The sequence below is a fragment of the Xenopus laevis genome, chromosome 7S (genome assembly GCF_017654675.1).
Source record: "Xenopus laevis strain J_2021 chromosome 7S, Xenopus_laevis_v10.1, whole genome shotgun sequence".
Lineage (NCBI taxonomy): Eukaryota > Metazoa > Chordata > Amphibia > Anura > Pipidae > Xenopus > Xenopus laevis.
The window spans coordinates 63930417-63947746 of record NC_054384.1 but is presented as its reverse complement, the minus strand read 5'-3'; the positions used below and the strand labels follow the sequence as shown (position 1 = coordinate 63947746).

The 17330-nt window shown below is 42.2% G+C and overlaps 1 protein-coding gene and 1 long non-coding RNA gene across 2 annotated transcripts in view; both read right to left on the bottom strand.

The window, feature by feature from the left end:
* Positions 1–8787: 8787 nt before the first annotated feature.
* LOC121396111 lies at positions 8788–9505 on the bottom strand. The gene is made up of 3 exons (XR_005962830.1): positions 9466–9505; positions 9168–9227; positions 8788–8858 (listed from the first exon to the last, which is right to left on the bottom strand). It is a non-coding gene; the product is annotated as an uncharacterized LOC121396111 (long non-coding RNA).
* Positions 9506–9596: 91 nt separating this feature from the next.
* The window catches only part of LOC121396018 (neuromodulin-like), a 16358-nt gene continuing 8624 nt past the window's right edge, over positions 9597–17330 (bottom strand). The window contains exons 8-10 of the mRNA XM_041570614.1: positions 10751–10792; positions 9824–9863; positions 9597–9702 (exon numbers count right to left, since the gene is read on the bottom strand). Coding sequence (XP_041426548.1) covers positions 9597–9702; positions 9824–9863; positions 10751–10792 — 188 coding nt within the window. The remainder of the gene's footprint in view (positions 9703–9823; positions 9864–10750; positions 10793–17330) is intronic.

Below are 17330 nucleotides of genomic sequence, written 5' to 3'. Positions count from 1 at the left end.
TGCATTATTGTTCCTTATGAATCTTTAGTATTGTTTTGCTGTTTGGTGCTTTGGTATAGAAAGATTTATTTTACTTTCCAAAAATATATAGTTTTTTGGGGGTCTTTTTACATTTTGTGGGTCTTACGGCACATAACGCACAGTTGGGGCTCTCTTTTCCGCAGCTTAGTTGGCTACTGTGAAAATTCATATGCATGTTTTTCATGTAGGGGTCCGTACACGCCACATACTTTGGTAAATCTTTGCATATTGGGCATCAAACTATTCAGTAGACCTCTGACGTCCATATTTAGGGTGATTTTTCTTTATACGTAAAACATTGTGTGCGATAAATGTGGGAAACTGCAACAATTTTAGGCGATTTTCAGAAATGTTGTAAAAACCTCTACGTTTAGAAAAGCTTTGCAGTTTGGTAGTTTGGTGTAGAAAGACGTCGTTATCTTTGTTGGATTCGGCAGAATGTGTACTTTCCAAAAACATATGGTTTTGGGGGGTCTTTGCTATTAGGAGGGTCTTGAGGCACATAATATGAAGTCAAGGGTCTATGTTCACAGAAGGCGAATCGGCAGCGGAGAAAAATCATATGCACTATTTTCATTTGGGGTCCGCACATGCCAGCTGCCTTGGTATATCTATGCATATTGGGCATCAAACTGTTCAGTAGACCCTTGGCATCAATATTTATGGTGTTTTACTATTGTATGCAAGAAATTTGGTGAGATAAATGCGGCCAATTGCAATATTTTTAGGCAATTTCAAAAATGTAAAAACTGTTGCTTTTATCGCCAAATTTAGGAAAGGCTTGCGACTTGGTACTTTGGAGTACAAAGACATGCATACCCAATTCGCGGGAATGTGTAATTTCCGAAAATATATGGTTTTCTGGGTGAATGTACTTTTTTCTACCTTTGCTCCCCCCCAAAACTATCTATATGTGTTGATTTTGCAGTACCTGAAATGACAGACCATATGGGGTCTTCCTTTTGGGGCCCCTATATGCCACGTGCTTGGTTACACCTAAACATATTGGGCATTAAACTGTTCAGAGGACCCTAGGCTTTCATATTTGGGGTGATTTGTCTTGATACCTAAAAGTATGTGGGTAATACGATGCTGCAGGGTAGAAATTTTGAAGTCATTTTTGGAAATGTCCCCAAAATCACCAAATTTAGGAATGGTTTGCGGCTTGGTACTTTGTAGTACAAAGACATGCATACCCAATTTAGATTCGTGGCAATGTGTACTTGCCAAAAATATGTTTTTTTGGGATGAACTTACTTTTTTCTACCTTTGCCCCCTACAAAACGATGTAAATGTGTTGATTTTGCAGTACCTGAAATGACAGACCATACAAGGGGGGGGGTCTTCATTTTAGGGGCGATATATGCCACGTCCTTGGGTACACCTATACATATTTGGCATAAAACTGTTCAGTGGACCCCAGGCTTTCATATTTGGGGTGATTTGTCTTGATACCTAAAAGTATGTGGGTAATACAATGCTGCAGGGTAGAAATTTTGAAGTGATTTTTGGAAATGTCACCAAATTTAGGAATGGTTTGCGCCTTGGTACTTTGGAGTAGAAAGACATGCATACCCAATTTAGATTCAGAGGAATATGTACTTTCCGAAAATATATGGTTTTCTGGGGTGAACTTACTTTTTTCTACCTTTGCCGCCCCCCAAAACTATATAAATGTGTTGATTTTGCAGTATATTAAATGACAGAACAAATGGGGGTCTTCTTTTGGGGCCCGTATATGCCACGTGCTTGGGTACACCTATACATATTGGGCATCAAACTGTTCAGAGGACCCTAGGCTTTCATATTTGGGGTAATTTCTCTTGATACCTAAAAGTATGGGGGTAATACGATGCTGCAGGGTAGAAATTTTGAGGTGACTTTTGGAAATGTCACCAAAACCACCAAATTTAGGAATGGTTTGCAGCTTGGTACTTTGTAGTACAAAGACATGCATACCCAATTTAGATTGGTGGCAATGTGTACTTTGCGAAAATATATGGTTTTCTTGGGTGAACGTACTTTTTTCTACTTTTGCCCCCCCCCCCCCAAACGATGTAAATGTGTTGATTTTGCAGTACCTGAAATGACAGACTATATGGGGGTCTTCCTTTTGGGGCCCCTGTATGCCACGTGCTTGGGTACACCTATACATATTGGGCATGAAACTGTTCAGAGGACCCTCGGCTTTCATATTTGGGGTGATTTATCTTGATACCTAAAAGTATGTGGGAAATACGATGCTGCAGGGTAGAAATTTTGAAGTGATTTTTGGAAATGTCGCCGAAATCACCAAATTTAGGAATGGTTTGCCGCTTGGTACTTTGGTGTAGAAAGACATGCATACCCAATTTGGATTCAAGGGAATGTGTTCTTTCCTAAAATATATGGTTTTCTGGGGTGAACATACTTTTTTCTACCTTTGCCGCCCCCCAAAACTAATGTGTTGATTTTGCAGTATCTGAAATGACAGAACAAACGGGAGGTCTTCCTTTTGGGGCCCCCTATGCCACGTGCTTGGGTACACCTATACATATTGGGCATCAAACTGTTCAGTGGACCCCAGGATTTCATATTTGGGGTGTTTTACATTGATACCTAATGATGTGTGGGAGATATGTTGCTGTAGAGTGGAAGCTTTGAGGTCATTTTTCAAAAAATTCACCAATTTCTATAAAACATTATAACTTTAGGAAACAATTGCAACTTGGTAGTTTAGAGTACAAAGATATTTTTACCCATTTTTGGTTCACCAGAATCTGTTCTTTCTAGTAATGGGTAGTTTTCTAGGGTAAACCTACTGTTAGCGGAATGTTTGGCCTTGAAATCAAAAGTATGCAGTTTGGGGAGCGTTGCTTTGGAAATTTGGTTGTGTACTGCTTGTAGATTTTGAGCTATAAAAGTGAGAAATCTCCATAAAACTATATATATTTGGTATTGCCGCGTTCAGGAGACATAGACCTTTCTAAATCGGTTGTGTTCTCATACATAAAATAAATGATGTTTCTGATATATGTGATTGTTCTTTGTGAAACATGATTTTTTTCATTTTATTAGACACTTAGAAGCCTATATTTTTTTACAGAAGTAGAATTACACAGGCAGCTGAGAAATTCTTGCATATTGCGAAAGTTCAGGTTGTCCTGAAAAAAACAATATATTGTTTTCCTGGGTAAACTAAAAGACCACCCCAGGAAAGGCCCTTAAAGTGAAAGAGTGCAAAATATCTAAAAACTGTTTGGCAGTAGATGTTCGCATCTAGGACAAAACGGCTGCCAGGGAAAGGGTTAAGAAAGGAATTTGGAAGTTGGCCCAATAAAGCAATTACTTTTGAGACCTCGTTTTGTGTGATTATTTGCAGAGGGTTGGGAGTATTATCTTTGGAGCGGCTGGGAGTATTATCTTCGGAGCGGCTGGGAGGATTATCTTCAGATCGGCTGGGTGGATTATCTTCAAATTGCCTGGATTATTTTTTGGAGCCCTTTGAAGATTATCTTCAGAGCACCTTGGAGGATTATCTTCAGAGCACCTTGGAGGATTATCTTCAGAGCATCTGGGAGGATTATCTTCAGAGCAGATGGATTATCTTCAGAGCGGTTTTGAGGATTATCTTCAGAGTGTCTTGATTATCTAATGAGAGGTTGGGTTATCTTCAGGTCGGATGGGAGGATTACAGTCAGAACGGCTGGGAGGTGTATCTTCAGGCTATTGACACGTGTGGATTTTCACAGAGGTTCGCGACGCGTTTTTAAAAAAAAAAAAATGCCCAAGATTGAAACTGCTAGCGTATTTATGCAGTGGTCGGCTTTTTTAAAAACTGCACTGAAACTGCGCCGAACATCCGCACGTGTATCCATAGCCTCAGAGCTGCTGGGAGAATTATATTCGAAACGGCTGTGAGGATTATTTTCAGATTGGATGGGAGGATTATCTCCAGAGCGATTTTGAGGATTATCTTCAGAGCGGCTGGGAGGATTATATTCAGGTCGGATGGGAGGATTTTCTTTATTGCGACTGAGAGGATTACCTTCATATGGACTAAGTGAATTATCCGCAGTGCAGATGGGAGGATTATTTTCAGAGCAGCTGGGAGGATCATTTTCAGAGCAATTGAGAGGAAACTGAGAGGATTAATTTAAAAGCTTCTGGAAGGATTATCTTCCGGTTGGATGGGAGGATTTTCTTTGTTGTGATTGACCAGATGATCTTCATATGGATTGAGTGAATTATCCACAGTGCAGATGGGAGGATTATTTCCAGAGCGGTTGTGCGGATTATCTTCATAGCGGCTGGGAGGATTATCTGCAAAGTGTCTAGAAAGATTAATTTAGGAGCGGCTGGGAGGATTATCTTCAGAGTGGCTGTAGAGGTAGGCAATTTTGGTGCTTTTTTTTTAAATTGGCACTTCCGAGGGGCCCGGCTCACAACCCAGCCTCTCATTAAAGGGATGGTTCACCTTCAAACAACTAGTTGTTTTCCGATAGATCACCAGAAATAATGACATTTTCCAATGACTTTCTATTTTCTATGTGTCACAGTTTTTCAAATATTGAAGTGTAAAGTGTCATTTTTTACCTTCTGAAGCAGCCCTGGGGGTCGCCGACCCTGTAAACTGTTCTAAATGGATACATTTAGTTGATACACTTCTTATCTTTGTCTCTGCTGAGCAGAATCTCTGGGTTTCATTACAGGCAGCTGTTAGAATTGATACAATAGTTGCTAATACTCCAGAGAGGCTGCTGAGAAATGTATCAACTTAATGTTCCAAAATTGTAACCGTTCAGAGTCTGCACCTGATTTACTGAGCTGCTAGAATCAAACACCAGAGACAGGAACATTCAACTTTCAACATTCAACAGTAAAAAATAAATAATAGAAAGTAATTGAAAAAAGTTTTCCTTTCCGGGGAACAATCTAAAAACACCTGAATTGAAAAAAGTGTTTGGAAGGTGAACAACCCCTTTACAGAGGGTCCAGTATATCCATTTAGCTGTAAATTTAGTGACATATTCAGGGGCTGTAGCTGAGATTTCCTCAGAATGGTATAATTCACTCATTTTGTTTATCCAGTCCTGGATTATTGGGGGCTGCAGCGATTTCTATCATGTGGGGATCAGCAGTTTTGCCACATTGAATAGATGAGGTGCTATAGTAGAGAGGGACGGTGAAACATTTTTGGGACCATATAAAGGAACAAGGGTACAGGCTGAGTTATACAGGGAACAATGAGTATATTTTGTGTATTATAATGCATAATGTACCCCTACTGTAATTATAAGGATTTGAGAATCCATATAAAGGCACACGGCTGCGGGTGAGTTATACAGGGAACTATCCCTTATGTATTATAACAGATTCTGTGCCCTATACTGTAATTGATATGGACATTAGAAGTCACTGAGGGGTTCTTTGATCATATAAAGGCACAAGGTTGCAAGCTGACTTATACAGGGAACTCGGAGCATTCGTCATGTATTATAAGGGATAATGTACCCCCTACATTAAATGATAAGCAAATTAGAAGTCATTGAGGGGTTCTGTGACAATATCAATGCACATGACTGCAGGTTGAGTTACACTGGGGACTGTTACAAATGTATTATAGGGGGTAATAAACCCCCATTGTAAATTATAAGGCTATAGACATCACATATAAATGCACAAGGCTACAGGCTGAGTTATACAGGGAACTCTGAGTATTGTGTATTATAAGGTATATTGTACCCCCACTGTAGATGATAAGGATATTTGTAGTAGGGCCCCTTGCCACAATTGTTTTTAGCTCTTTATGCCCCAGGTCACCAATGTTTTTAATTTTTAGGGCCCCTTTGTCACCAATGTTTTTAACTCTTAGGGCCCCTTGCCGCCAATGTTTTGAACTCTTAGGGCCCCATTGCCACCAATGTTTTTACCTCTTAGGGCCCCAGGCGACCAATGTCTTCAACTCTTATGGTCCCAGGCTATCAAAGTTTTTAACTCTTATGACCCCAGGTCACCAATGTTTTTAACTCTTAGGGTCCCAGGCCACCAATGTTTTTAACTCTTAGGGCCCCAGGCCACCAATGTTTATAGCTCTCATGACCGCAGGCCACCAATGTTTTTTTAAGATTTAAATGAGGGGAAGGTATTTTCATGAGAATTGTCACCTGACAGTAGCACAGATTTCCCATAGGCAACACATTTCCTCATTTGCCATTGCCTTTATTAGGACCGGCGAGTGTTCGACCAAAGTATTTAACCCACTGCCTCATATTTACCGAAATCAGAAATGCAGAAAAGTTCTACTAATAAATTTGATTTAGGTTGAGTTAGGTAACTGTTTAAAGAGTCTACCTTGACCAAAAGTTACTGTTCCAGGTTCATGTCCATGTGAACTTTGGTACTGAGTGGGGGGGGGGGGGTTTGTGGATCCAGGGGCAGGGTTGGCCCAACTTGCCCCTACCTTCCTTATTACCCCTCAAAGGGCTTTCCTCGCCTAGCAAACAATGGAGTGTGTCATTGTGGGGGCAGGAAGAAATATAATACTCCTCCATCGCTTTAGCAGGAATCCCCTACCCCAAAAGGATTTCTCATAACCTGGAGAGAGTGGTAACCAAAAAACAAATCCAGCACAGGCATTCCCCAATATCAAGCACCTTCATATACTAAATGTCTGGTATAGTATAAATAGGCTTGTGGGAAGTGGATGGAATTCCAATATTGAGAGGGCAATGGACTTTAATGGAAATGCTTACATTGTGGCCTATGGAGTAAAGCAATTTTGTAGTTCCTTTCAATCATTTGAGATCAATATGTGTCCCTATGTCTTTCATCCCCATCAATGTACATATGAAGCAAATAACCCTGCAGAGAAATTAACCCATTCCCTTCATCAAATAACCCACTGTATCAGCACCACAACCCAGTTTTACCCTTACACTGCCATTTTGAGCAGCTCCCAGCAGTATTAATTGCCCTGTCACCCAACCGGTAGAATGAGGCACAGGAGCCCCTTCCCTCAATATTCACCATAGGGATTAAAGAAAAACACAGAGACTTTTTTATGGGGAAACCTGTCGGAGAGCACAGGATTTATTCAAATTAACAGCTAATTTATATTTGGGCATCCCTAACGACCAATGATCCAGAGGAAGGCGAAAAACCCTAGAGTACTATGGGAACCAATCTGCACTGTAGGTAAAAATTCCTTCCTGACTCCTAGAAACGGCAGTCGGTTTTACACCCTGGATCATTTAGGATTTCTTTGGATTCAGGCCATGGTGTTGGGTCGGCGCAGCAGCAGGCGGCGAGTCTTTGGGTGGAATGCTGAAAAGAAAAGATATAGAAAGTGTTGACATAAGAATAAAGACATACTTGTTTCCTTATGATATTAAAGGCTATAGTTCTTGCTTTAAGAACGCACTATTCGTTGGGCCTGTGGGGACTGTTTGGGTCTCTCTACACATGGAATGCCTTGGCTTATTATGAATCTCAGTCTGAGCCTGTGCCATTTATTCTTTTATACGCTTTGATCACCTGGCGCCAGTCCATTACCCAATAGCAACCCATTTCCAAAGGTGGATATCTCAGCCAGATGTCCAGCAGCCCTATAAGCGTTACCTACCTCCCCTGTTATTGGCCTACTATAGAATCGACACTTTATCTGCAGACTTTATCTCTGTCAGCAACCTCTTACAACCTAAAGGCAGCCAAACATTGGTCTATGGGGTGCCCTCAAAGTAATCAGCCTGCGGCCTCAACAGACAGTGTATGATTTCCTTTTATTGTTCTGATTGAAAATGCTCAGAACAGCAGGAAGTAAAGTGGAGCTGCATTGGACAACATGAGGCATCTCTAGATAATGGGTAATTGTCAGTAAATTGATACATTACCCAAACTCTCCGGAGCCTCTTCATGATGGCCTTCCTGAACTGTTTTCGGAGGGTCGGCCTCTCCACCACCAGAGGATCTTTGATGATCTCTTCTTCACCATCAGCTCCCTCCTCTTTCTTTTCCACTGCAGCAGATTGCTCCTCCATCGTCTTCTCCTCCACTCCAGGGGCATGATGTTCTTCTGCAGAACCTCCTACTTCCGCTCCCTCTTCTTTCTCCTCCTCTTCAGGAACTTGCTGTTCTTCAGCGGGAGGAGCTGTTTCTTCATTTGTTGGAGCATCCTCTTCTTTATCTTCAGCTCCTTCTTCTTTCTCCTGAGAGGCAAGAGCTTCCTCTTCTGCTGCTCCAGGAGCTTCTTCTTCCTCTGCAGGAGCTTGCTCCTCCATCTTCTCCTCCACTGCAGGGTCTTCAGCGGGAGCTCCTTCCTCTTCCTTGTCCTCTGTATCAAGAGCTTCCTCTTCTGCTGCTGCAGGGGCTCCATCCTCCTCTTCTTCATCTGCAGGACTGTGTGCTTGTTTTTTACTAGGTTTGAAGGGAAGAAAATGTAAAAAAATGGGTCATTGTTGTAATTTGTTTTCAAAGTATTGCAACTACAATTCTGATGACTGGAGGATTAAAATAGCCTTGTACCTAAGAAATATCATTATACCTGCTACACACCTGTCCCTACTGTAACACATTGGGCAGTTACTGAGCTGAGTAAGTTCCATGCTAGACTTCCCCCAGTGATACATGCTGAGATACATGCTATGGTTGTAGGGACCTAAAAAAGTTCAAGTCTCTGTGCTATCATTATGGCCAAAAGCACCCGTAGGTACGAGAAAACATCTATATTTTTTGAATATGTTATGTGCCAGTAAGTGTAATTGAAAGTGTTAATTGCAAAATACATACCCAGCCGCTTTCTTTAGCTTCAGCTCCCTCAAGAACTCATGGTGAAGCTGCGTCAGATGTTGGTTGATAGTCTGTGAGCGCAGGGGAGGCACAAGGATAGGAGCAAAGGGGAAAGAAAGGAGACAATTAGGATTATGCCTGTATATGTGCTGCTAATAGTACCTTTATATGCTGAGGGCAGTGAGGGTGTGGGATTCCCTGCCGGCAGCTGATGTTGTGATATTGTAATTTTGAGCATCAGCCTTTTCTCATCGGGAGAAAAAAAACCCAAATTACCCCTTGTGCCGTTGTCCCGATTGCAATAGACCAATCAAAGTTCATTATCTAGCGGTTAAACACGCAAGAAAAGCATCAGGGACAGTGATCCCAGGTGAACTTACATTCTCCAGCCGCAAATACTCAAGCTGCTTCCTCCGGTTTCGCACTCGAGTTGGATGATCCTGTGGAAGAAGAGAGTCAATGTTAAGCGCTTCTTTGTACCAATGCCATTATTGTGGCCATGTGAACGCTTGTGATAAAACCATTTTTGTTTCTGGTGAAAATGTCACTTGGATGGGTGACTTTAGATGCCCCCAGGGGAGCAGGAGATACAATGAATAATAATGTTCTAGATTATTATAGAGACACACAGTGAATAATAACCTCTCCTATAATAATAATTATACTAGTGACACTTACAGGAGGCAGCTTGGCAGATTTCCTGAGGGCGGCATATTCCCTCTTGATCACTTCCTGTAACATAAAGAAAGAAGCAGCGTGAGATAAGAGCTGGCAATCTAATATCATTTGTTCCCTATTCATCTAAACATCTATTCTGCATTACATACCAGCGAGTGGAGCATTTTCCAGTAATGCATAATGTTCTCTTTGGCCCGCATCCTCGGGTCCACATCGCATGTTAGAAGGAAGTGCTTTCTGAAAAAGAAAGATATCACTGAATGTTAATAAAACACCAGCTGTATTGCCCTTGCAGTTACCCCTGGGGCAATAGCAAATGATTCCCAACATGTAACAAGTCCATTTATGTTTTACTTACAGGACGATGTTTTCGCCGAATTCGACCCGGTAGTGATGTTCTGCGGGAAAAACACAATTCAGTTAAATACTGAGCTATATGGGGAAAGGAATTCACAAATAATAAAACAATGGCACAACCTTAGGAACTGATAAATAATATAGGATTTTACCATAATAAGAAGCGAGGGCCTCAAAGTCCTTCAGGACGGAGTACAGCGTCTGGAAGTAAAAAGAAAAAGCATTAGGGACAGAATACTAAGTGGCTCTGGCTCTGAGGAGAATAGAGACAGAAAGGGGTTTGGGTTTTTATGGGGCAAACATACCAGGAATAAGGGCATTTTATTCTTATGTGTGTGTGTGTGTATATATCTATATATATGTGTATATATATATATATATCTATGTGTATATCTCTCTCTCTCTCTCTCTCTCTCTCTCTCTCTCTCTCTCTCTCTCTCTCTCTCTCTCTCTCTCTCTCCTCTCTCTCTCTCTCTCTCTCCTCTCTCTCTCTCTGCTCTCTCTCTCTCTCTCTGCTCTCTCTCTGCTCTCTCTCTCTCTCTCTCTCTGCTCTCTCTCTCTCTCTCTGCTCTCTCTCTGCTCTCTCTCTCTCTCTCTGCTCTCTCTCTCTCTCTCTCTCTCCACAGTGAACAAACAAGCCGCACTCCAAGGACTTCATTTTGAAAAATAAAGGTGAAGTTTTATTTCAACGTTTTGGCTCCTTAACTGGGGCCGTCTTCAGGAGACCTTGGAGTGTGGCTTGTTTGTTCACTGCATACTAATGTGTGACCAACAGTGGAATGTTAAGCGTGATATATATATATATATATATATATATATATATATACAGACAGACAGACAGACAGCTGTTTAAGGAGAGCTGATATAGAAGAGTGAAAGGGAAACACCAGTTCAGATGAGAGAGGATTGTTTTACACTGAGGCATTACCAGAAGAGATGGATTTCTCTGCTTCTTGTCCATCGTTGAAACCTAGAGGGTCAAATAGACATAATCAGCCAGCTCTCCAGTTTGCAATTAAAACCATCTGGTTGCTAAGGTCCAAATTACTCTAGCAACCATGTGCTGATTTGAAGAAAAGTAGCAATAACAATAAATGTGTAGCCTTACAGACCATTTGTTTTTTGATGGGGTCAGTGACCCCCATTTGAAAGCTGGAAAGAGTCAGAAACTATCAAACATTTAATGAAGACTAATGGAAAAGTTGCTTAGAAGTAGCCATCCTGTTATATACTAAAATATACATTAAAGGTGAACCACCCATTTAATTATTTCCTTATCTATATTCTCCCATTTGTATGAAACATTGTTCCAGTCAATGATTTAAAGCCATTATTAATGCTGTTGTTGGATTGGCTTCTTATAAATACAATATACAGTAACCGTATGGGCTCATATGCACAAAGCCACGTGGGACCCCCCAAGTGAATTGATGACAGACTCTCTGAAGAAGAAATCATGTGCTGAATCAGTTGAATTTGCAAGATTACCTGTTAATGAAGATTCTCCGATGGGGAAAAAAATAGGGGGCGGCACAAGGCCGGGCCACCCCAAGGGGGGTCTCCCCTAAGGAACCCCTGGCTCTCTTACACTGTTTCAGATAAAGATGTAATTATATGAACAATGGAGAAGCCAAAAAAAACTCCCAGGTGTTAATGGATAGGTGTGAATCACCGAAGTTGCGGTCCAAAAATGCAGGAAAGGCACTGTAGCAATCTGTATAGAAAAGAGAATATAAAGGCAAGTTAAGGAATTTAGCGCTTAATATTTCCTATTTAATACAGAGGAAAGCAGAAATGTATTTTCCCCTAAACCTTTGAGCTTTGTATCAGTTCCAGCAGGTTACTGAGCCTCGGTCTCTAGAATGCTGGAAGTTTCCTCACACAGTCAATTAGCCAGAGAGCCTTAAATAACTGCCAAAGTCTGTGTCTCCCAACCAGCACTAACATTAAAGGCTTCTCCCAAGCACATTTTAGGGGAAAAATCTCCAAATTCACTAAAATCAGGGAGAGGAGCAACATCTCTAGTCTGAGGGGCGTCACCCAACCTTTTCCCCTCTTGTTTTACCTATAGTAAAGGTTATGTGGCAAAATATCTCTCAGAGGGAATATTACACTTAACCAACGGACTAAACCAACTGTCCAAACCCTAGGTATAAGTCTCCTCTCTTCGATGGGACCTGCTGTATGTCCCCCACTCATCACCCCCCAACTGTCCCCATGGCACGTGCCTCTGCTTCCCACCCCTAGTTCCAGACTTGGATAAAGGGAACATGTATTTAGCTACAATGTTGGTACATAAGAACAGGGCACATACCCAGGGGGCAAAGGGACAAATCTCTAAGGAGCCTGTCAGTACTGGGAACATACATTAAGTATCTTATGGTGTGCTACAGGGTCCCCAAAACTTTCCTTCTGTAGATAATGTGAATATTTGCTGGCAGCCCTGCATAACTGCCAAATCCACAAAAAGTCTGTGTCTCCCAACCCAGCACTAAGAATTAAAGGCATCTCCCAAGCACATTTTAGGGGAAAAATAACCAAATTCACTAAAATCAGGGAGAGGCACAACACCTGCTCATCTCTGTGGGACATTGCCCAAATTCCCTCCTCTTTTTCCACTAAAATAAAGGTTTTTGGCAAAAAATCTCCCAGAGGGAAAGTACTCTTACCTCTCACCACAGGGCCAACCAACGGACTGAACCAACTGTCACATTTCCAGGTGGAAGTCACCTCTGTCCCCTGCTCTTAAAGGGGAAGTGTCCCCTGTTGATGAGTGAGGATTATATGACATTTATTTCTAATTAGATGTGCAGCACATACACAGACTATTAAGTACAACAGAGCATTGCTTTGTATGTGTGGCCTATTGAGTCAGTGCAAGTTACTGCGCTGCCATATCTGTTGGGTCCATTCATTCATCAGCCATGGTTCCAATCAGTGCGTGTTGCTCAGTCTGGTAGAACCGGGGGGTCCTTGGCTTGTAGGGGGTCCCTTCCTTAGCCTTAATAGTGGGTAGAGATGGTGGATCTCATTGTTCTTTTTATTTATTGCTTACTGAGCATTTTGTGATTATTTGGAATATGTCCAGCCAATCTTGCTCAGGGATTGAGGTTTAAGTCTGTTTCCGAAGACTTAGTATAGTCCGGTTAAGTTGGGGTGTTTTGTGTTCCAGCATGACCTTCGTACGTTAGAGAGAGTCCGTGTCGGTGTATTTATAGAGCTATATGTTTCAAAGCTGGTTAGTGGTCTACACACAGTATTTCCTATTGATATAGACGTCATGTAATGTTTCAGCTGTCTGTACCTCCACTTGTCCCCAACTCACCGCTTTTCTTTGTTTTTTAGGAGCATGGGGTCTGGTCTATTTCCCATGCTAAGAAGGTGCCTCGATTGAAGATTCTGGAGCCGCAAAAGCAGTTTTTGTATCCCTTTAGTTTCAATCCCAGGTAAGTAGTCAGTGTTGTTTCCTTATTGGGGTCAGTGGTGATGGAATATGGAGCGCAGTGAACAGTTTTTGTTTCAGCTGGTGCCATATACTGTAAAGGGGTTGTTTACCCTTCCAAATTTTCAGTTCAATTGTTTTCTGATTTGTTCCTTGCAGAAATAAAAACTTTTTGCAATTGGCTTCCACATTATATGAACAAAATATGTCAGATTAAAGGCATCTACATGTTTCTTCTCTTCAGCTACACCTAGGCATCTGCAGTGGTCTCTGCAAATATTGGGTCCTTGCACACATTTGGGAAGGGAGTGTGGCTTTGGGATAGCAAGCTTAGTAGGTGAAGATGGTGGCCATAGTTTTTATGGGATCTCATCCTGTACAGGCTTATTGAGCCAAACATAGGGCTGTTCCTGCTGAATTTTGCCAAAGTACACTGGAATACCTTTTTAAATAATTGGAATAATCAGCCCAGTTGAATTGGGTCAGTTTCTTAGAATGGTATCAAGTCTGTCCTCCGTTTCCTTAGGAATGTAGGGCTTTGCAGTATCAACTGGAAGGAATCCTTTTTCTGTACAGGCTAGCAGACCGGGAGGAATCATTGTGACTGTGAATTGGTGGCTTCAAGAGTAGAAAGACATGCACAACCAATTTGGCTTCAGGGGAATGTCTATTTTCTGAAATATATTTTTTTTTGGGTGAATGTACATTTTTTCTATTCGTTTGCCGCACAAATTAATGCTGTAAATGTGTTGATTTTTCAGTACGTTTTGAAATTGACAGACATGTGGGGGGTCTTCAAAGCTGCGAAACAGACGCTGCCGTCACAAAAAGACGCCGAAGTTTGAAGTCCTGAAGCCTCGAAAGGACCCACAGCGCCAGGTAAGGAGTAAGGTCCACTGAACGTTGTGTTTTTTATATTTCATTAAACTCCTGTATTATGTTAATACTTAATAATAGCCCCTGACCACCAATGTTTTTTTAAACTTTTTAAGAGGGGGCATGGCCACTCAAATGTTTTTAAAACATTTTTGGGGAACAGGTGAAGGGTTTTTTTTTTTTTTTAACTAATAGCGGGAGGGCCTGGCCACCAATGATTTTTTTAACTTGTAGGGGGGTCCTTCCACCACCCAATTTTCTTTTTGAAAAAACAAACCAAAAAAAAAATGTTTTGGGGGGCCCTTGCACCAATATATTTTTTATCTTATGGGGGCCCTGACCACCATGATTTTTTAAAAACTTGTATATGGGACCCTGGCACCAATGTTTTTTTGTTTTAAACCACCCATAGGCTTTTTATAATTAATGTGTGGGGGTGTAGTTTTAGCACTGATGTCTATGTGGGCTTTTTACTGTGGTGTGGGCTTTGGCTGAATCTGGGGTGGGCTTTGGGCACTGGGCTTGGGGGTTCTATAACCATATAAAGGCCTGCAGGCTGAAGTTACACAGGGGACTGTGCACTCATTGCTTATAAGGGAATCATGCACCCCTTCTTTAAATGACAAGTTGTTAGATGTTCCACTGATGGCTCTGTGACGCATGTTAAAGGCACAAGGCTGCAGACTAAGTTATACATTGGACCCCCGAGTATTACACAGGTATTATATGTAATTGTGTCCCCTACCGGTAAATGATATAGAATGATTAAAGCTGTCACTGAGGGTTCTGTCCACCATATAAAGGCACAAGGCTGCAGGTTGAGTTTATACAGGGGATTCTCTCTGTACCGGCTTTGAGCATACTACGGACTGTTCCAGCTAACTGTGCTTAGTAGCAAGGGAATACATATGCTGTGGCTGGGCCCCGAGCCTGAAGGGGGGCCGGCAGTGCTGAACTTTTCGAAGAGCCGGGCCCCCCTTGCGCAATGTGCCGAAGCCCGTGCGCGCCTGCATCCCGAAGTCGCGAACAGCCCCGAAATGCGAAGTGCGAAAAGTTATGAGCGAAAAGACGCAAAGCCACGAATAGCCAAATAGGATTCCTGAAGCAGCGAAAAGACCTGAAGTTCAACGAAGGAGGCAAAGTTGAAGTCCTGAAGCCATGAGTTCAATTCGCAACACCAATAATCTATGAACAAAACTTTGGGACCGTTCCTGCTGAATTGGTGCTTAGTACAACGGATTAGCTATGCTGGCCATTGTTTATGGGATGTCTCTGTACGGCTGAGAGTAAACTTACGGACTGTTCCTGCTGAATTGTGCTTAGTACAAGGTGCTTCCTATGCCTGCCATAATTTTTGAGCATCTCTGCTGTAAAAGGCTCATGCGCAAACTTAGATATGTTTCCCTGCTGAATTAAATGCTTAGTAAAGGGGGAATACTATGCTGCCTCATTTTAATGGGATCTTTCTATACAAGATTTAATCCAACGTCAGTTGCTTTTTCCTGCTGATTGTTCTTAGTACAAGGAATTCCTTTGCTTCAACTAGTTTATATGGGATCTCTCTCTGTAACAGGCTATGAAGCAAAGTTAGGGACTGTTTCTAGCCGAATTGTGCTTTATTCAGAGGATTCCTAATGCTTCAAAGTTTATGGGATCTCCTCTGTGCAGGTATAGAGCAAAAGTAGGGGACTGTTCCTGCTGCTTGTACTTAGTTCAAGGAATACTTATAGTTGAATGGGATCTCTCTGTACAGTATATTAAGCTAATTTAGGGGATTGTTTCTGCTGAATTGTGCTTAGTACGGGACTGCATATCTGCATAGTTTTTGGGATCACTCTGTAGTGTTATGAGGCAAATTAGGGAACTATGTATCCTGTGATTTGTGCTTAGTTACAGGGGACTACATATGCTGCAATAGTTTTATGGATGTCTCTGTAGAGGACAGTGATCGAGTTCCTCTACCATTGCCAATTTGACACTTAACCTTTGATCCTGACATTTGACTACCATAGTTTGTAAAGTCACTTATCTGCCTTGGTGGCTCATTGCACCATCTGCTTTGATCGGAGTTCATCGACCCATGCCATAATTGACAAATATACCGATTTGACCCATGGCCTTTTGACCCTATGTGCTTTGACCCCTGAATGTTTGACCACCATAATGGTTTGTCACTTGTCTGCCTTTGGTGGCTCTTGCAGGCCATCCTGCTTTTGACAGTCTCCTCTGCCCATGAGCTTTGTCCTCCACAGTGGTTGTCATTACGTCTGCCTTGGTGGCTCTTGCTGCATCTTGCTTTGAGGGAGTTACCTTTGACGCCATGCCATTATTGATCATGATCTTGTGACCCATGAACAGTGGCCCTCTGACCCAAGACATTTGAACACAGTGACATTTGACTCAATGACCTTATGACCCATGACCTATTTGACTCCATCATTTGGGTTCGCTGAATCTGCCTTGGGGACTATTGCAGCCATGTTCTTTTGGTGGAGTGCCGTCTGATCAATGACTTTGACCCCTGACGATTGACTACCATCATAGTGGTCGTTGTCTACTTGGGCTTTTTGCAGCCATCTGCATTTGGTGGAGTGACCTTTGACCCCATGTATTAAACATCATCTTTGATACATGAACTTTGACCACCATCGTGTGGACCGATTATCTGCCTGATGGATCTTTCCAGCCCTTGCTTTGATTGATTACCTTTTAACCCATGCCCCGTTTGACGCCCTGGATTTACTTATCTGCTTTGGTGAGTACACTTTTTGACCCATGACCTTTGACCCATGACCTTTGACGCACCATTAATTGGTTGTCCCTGCCTGCTAGTGGTGGCTCTTGCAGCCATCTGCTTGTCAGAGTCCCCTCTGACCCAATGCCATTTTACACATGCCTTTGACGTAATGACAGTTGACCTTATCATGCCGGTATTGCTCATCCTGGCCCTATCTGGCTCTTGCAGCCATCTGCTTTGGCGGAGTGCTTCCCTGCACCCGTTACCTATTGACCCCTACAATTTGACCACCACAATGGTTATCACTTGTCTGCCTTAGAGGCTTTTTGGCACCAATCTGCTTTGACGGAGTTCCCTCTGATCCATGACCTTTGACCCATGCAATTAGCCTCCATCATGGGGTTTTGCTTATTCCTGGTGCTAGACCATGCCAGTCAGCCCCTAGCTTACTCT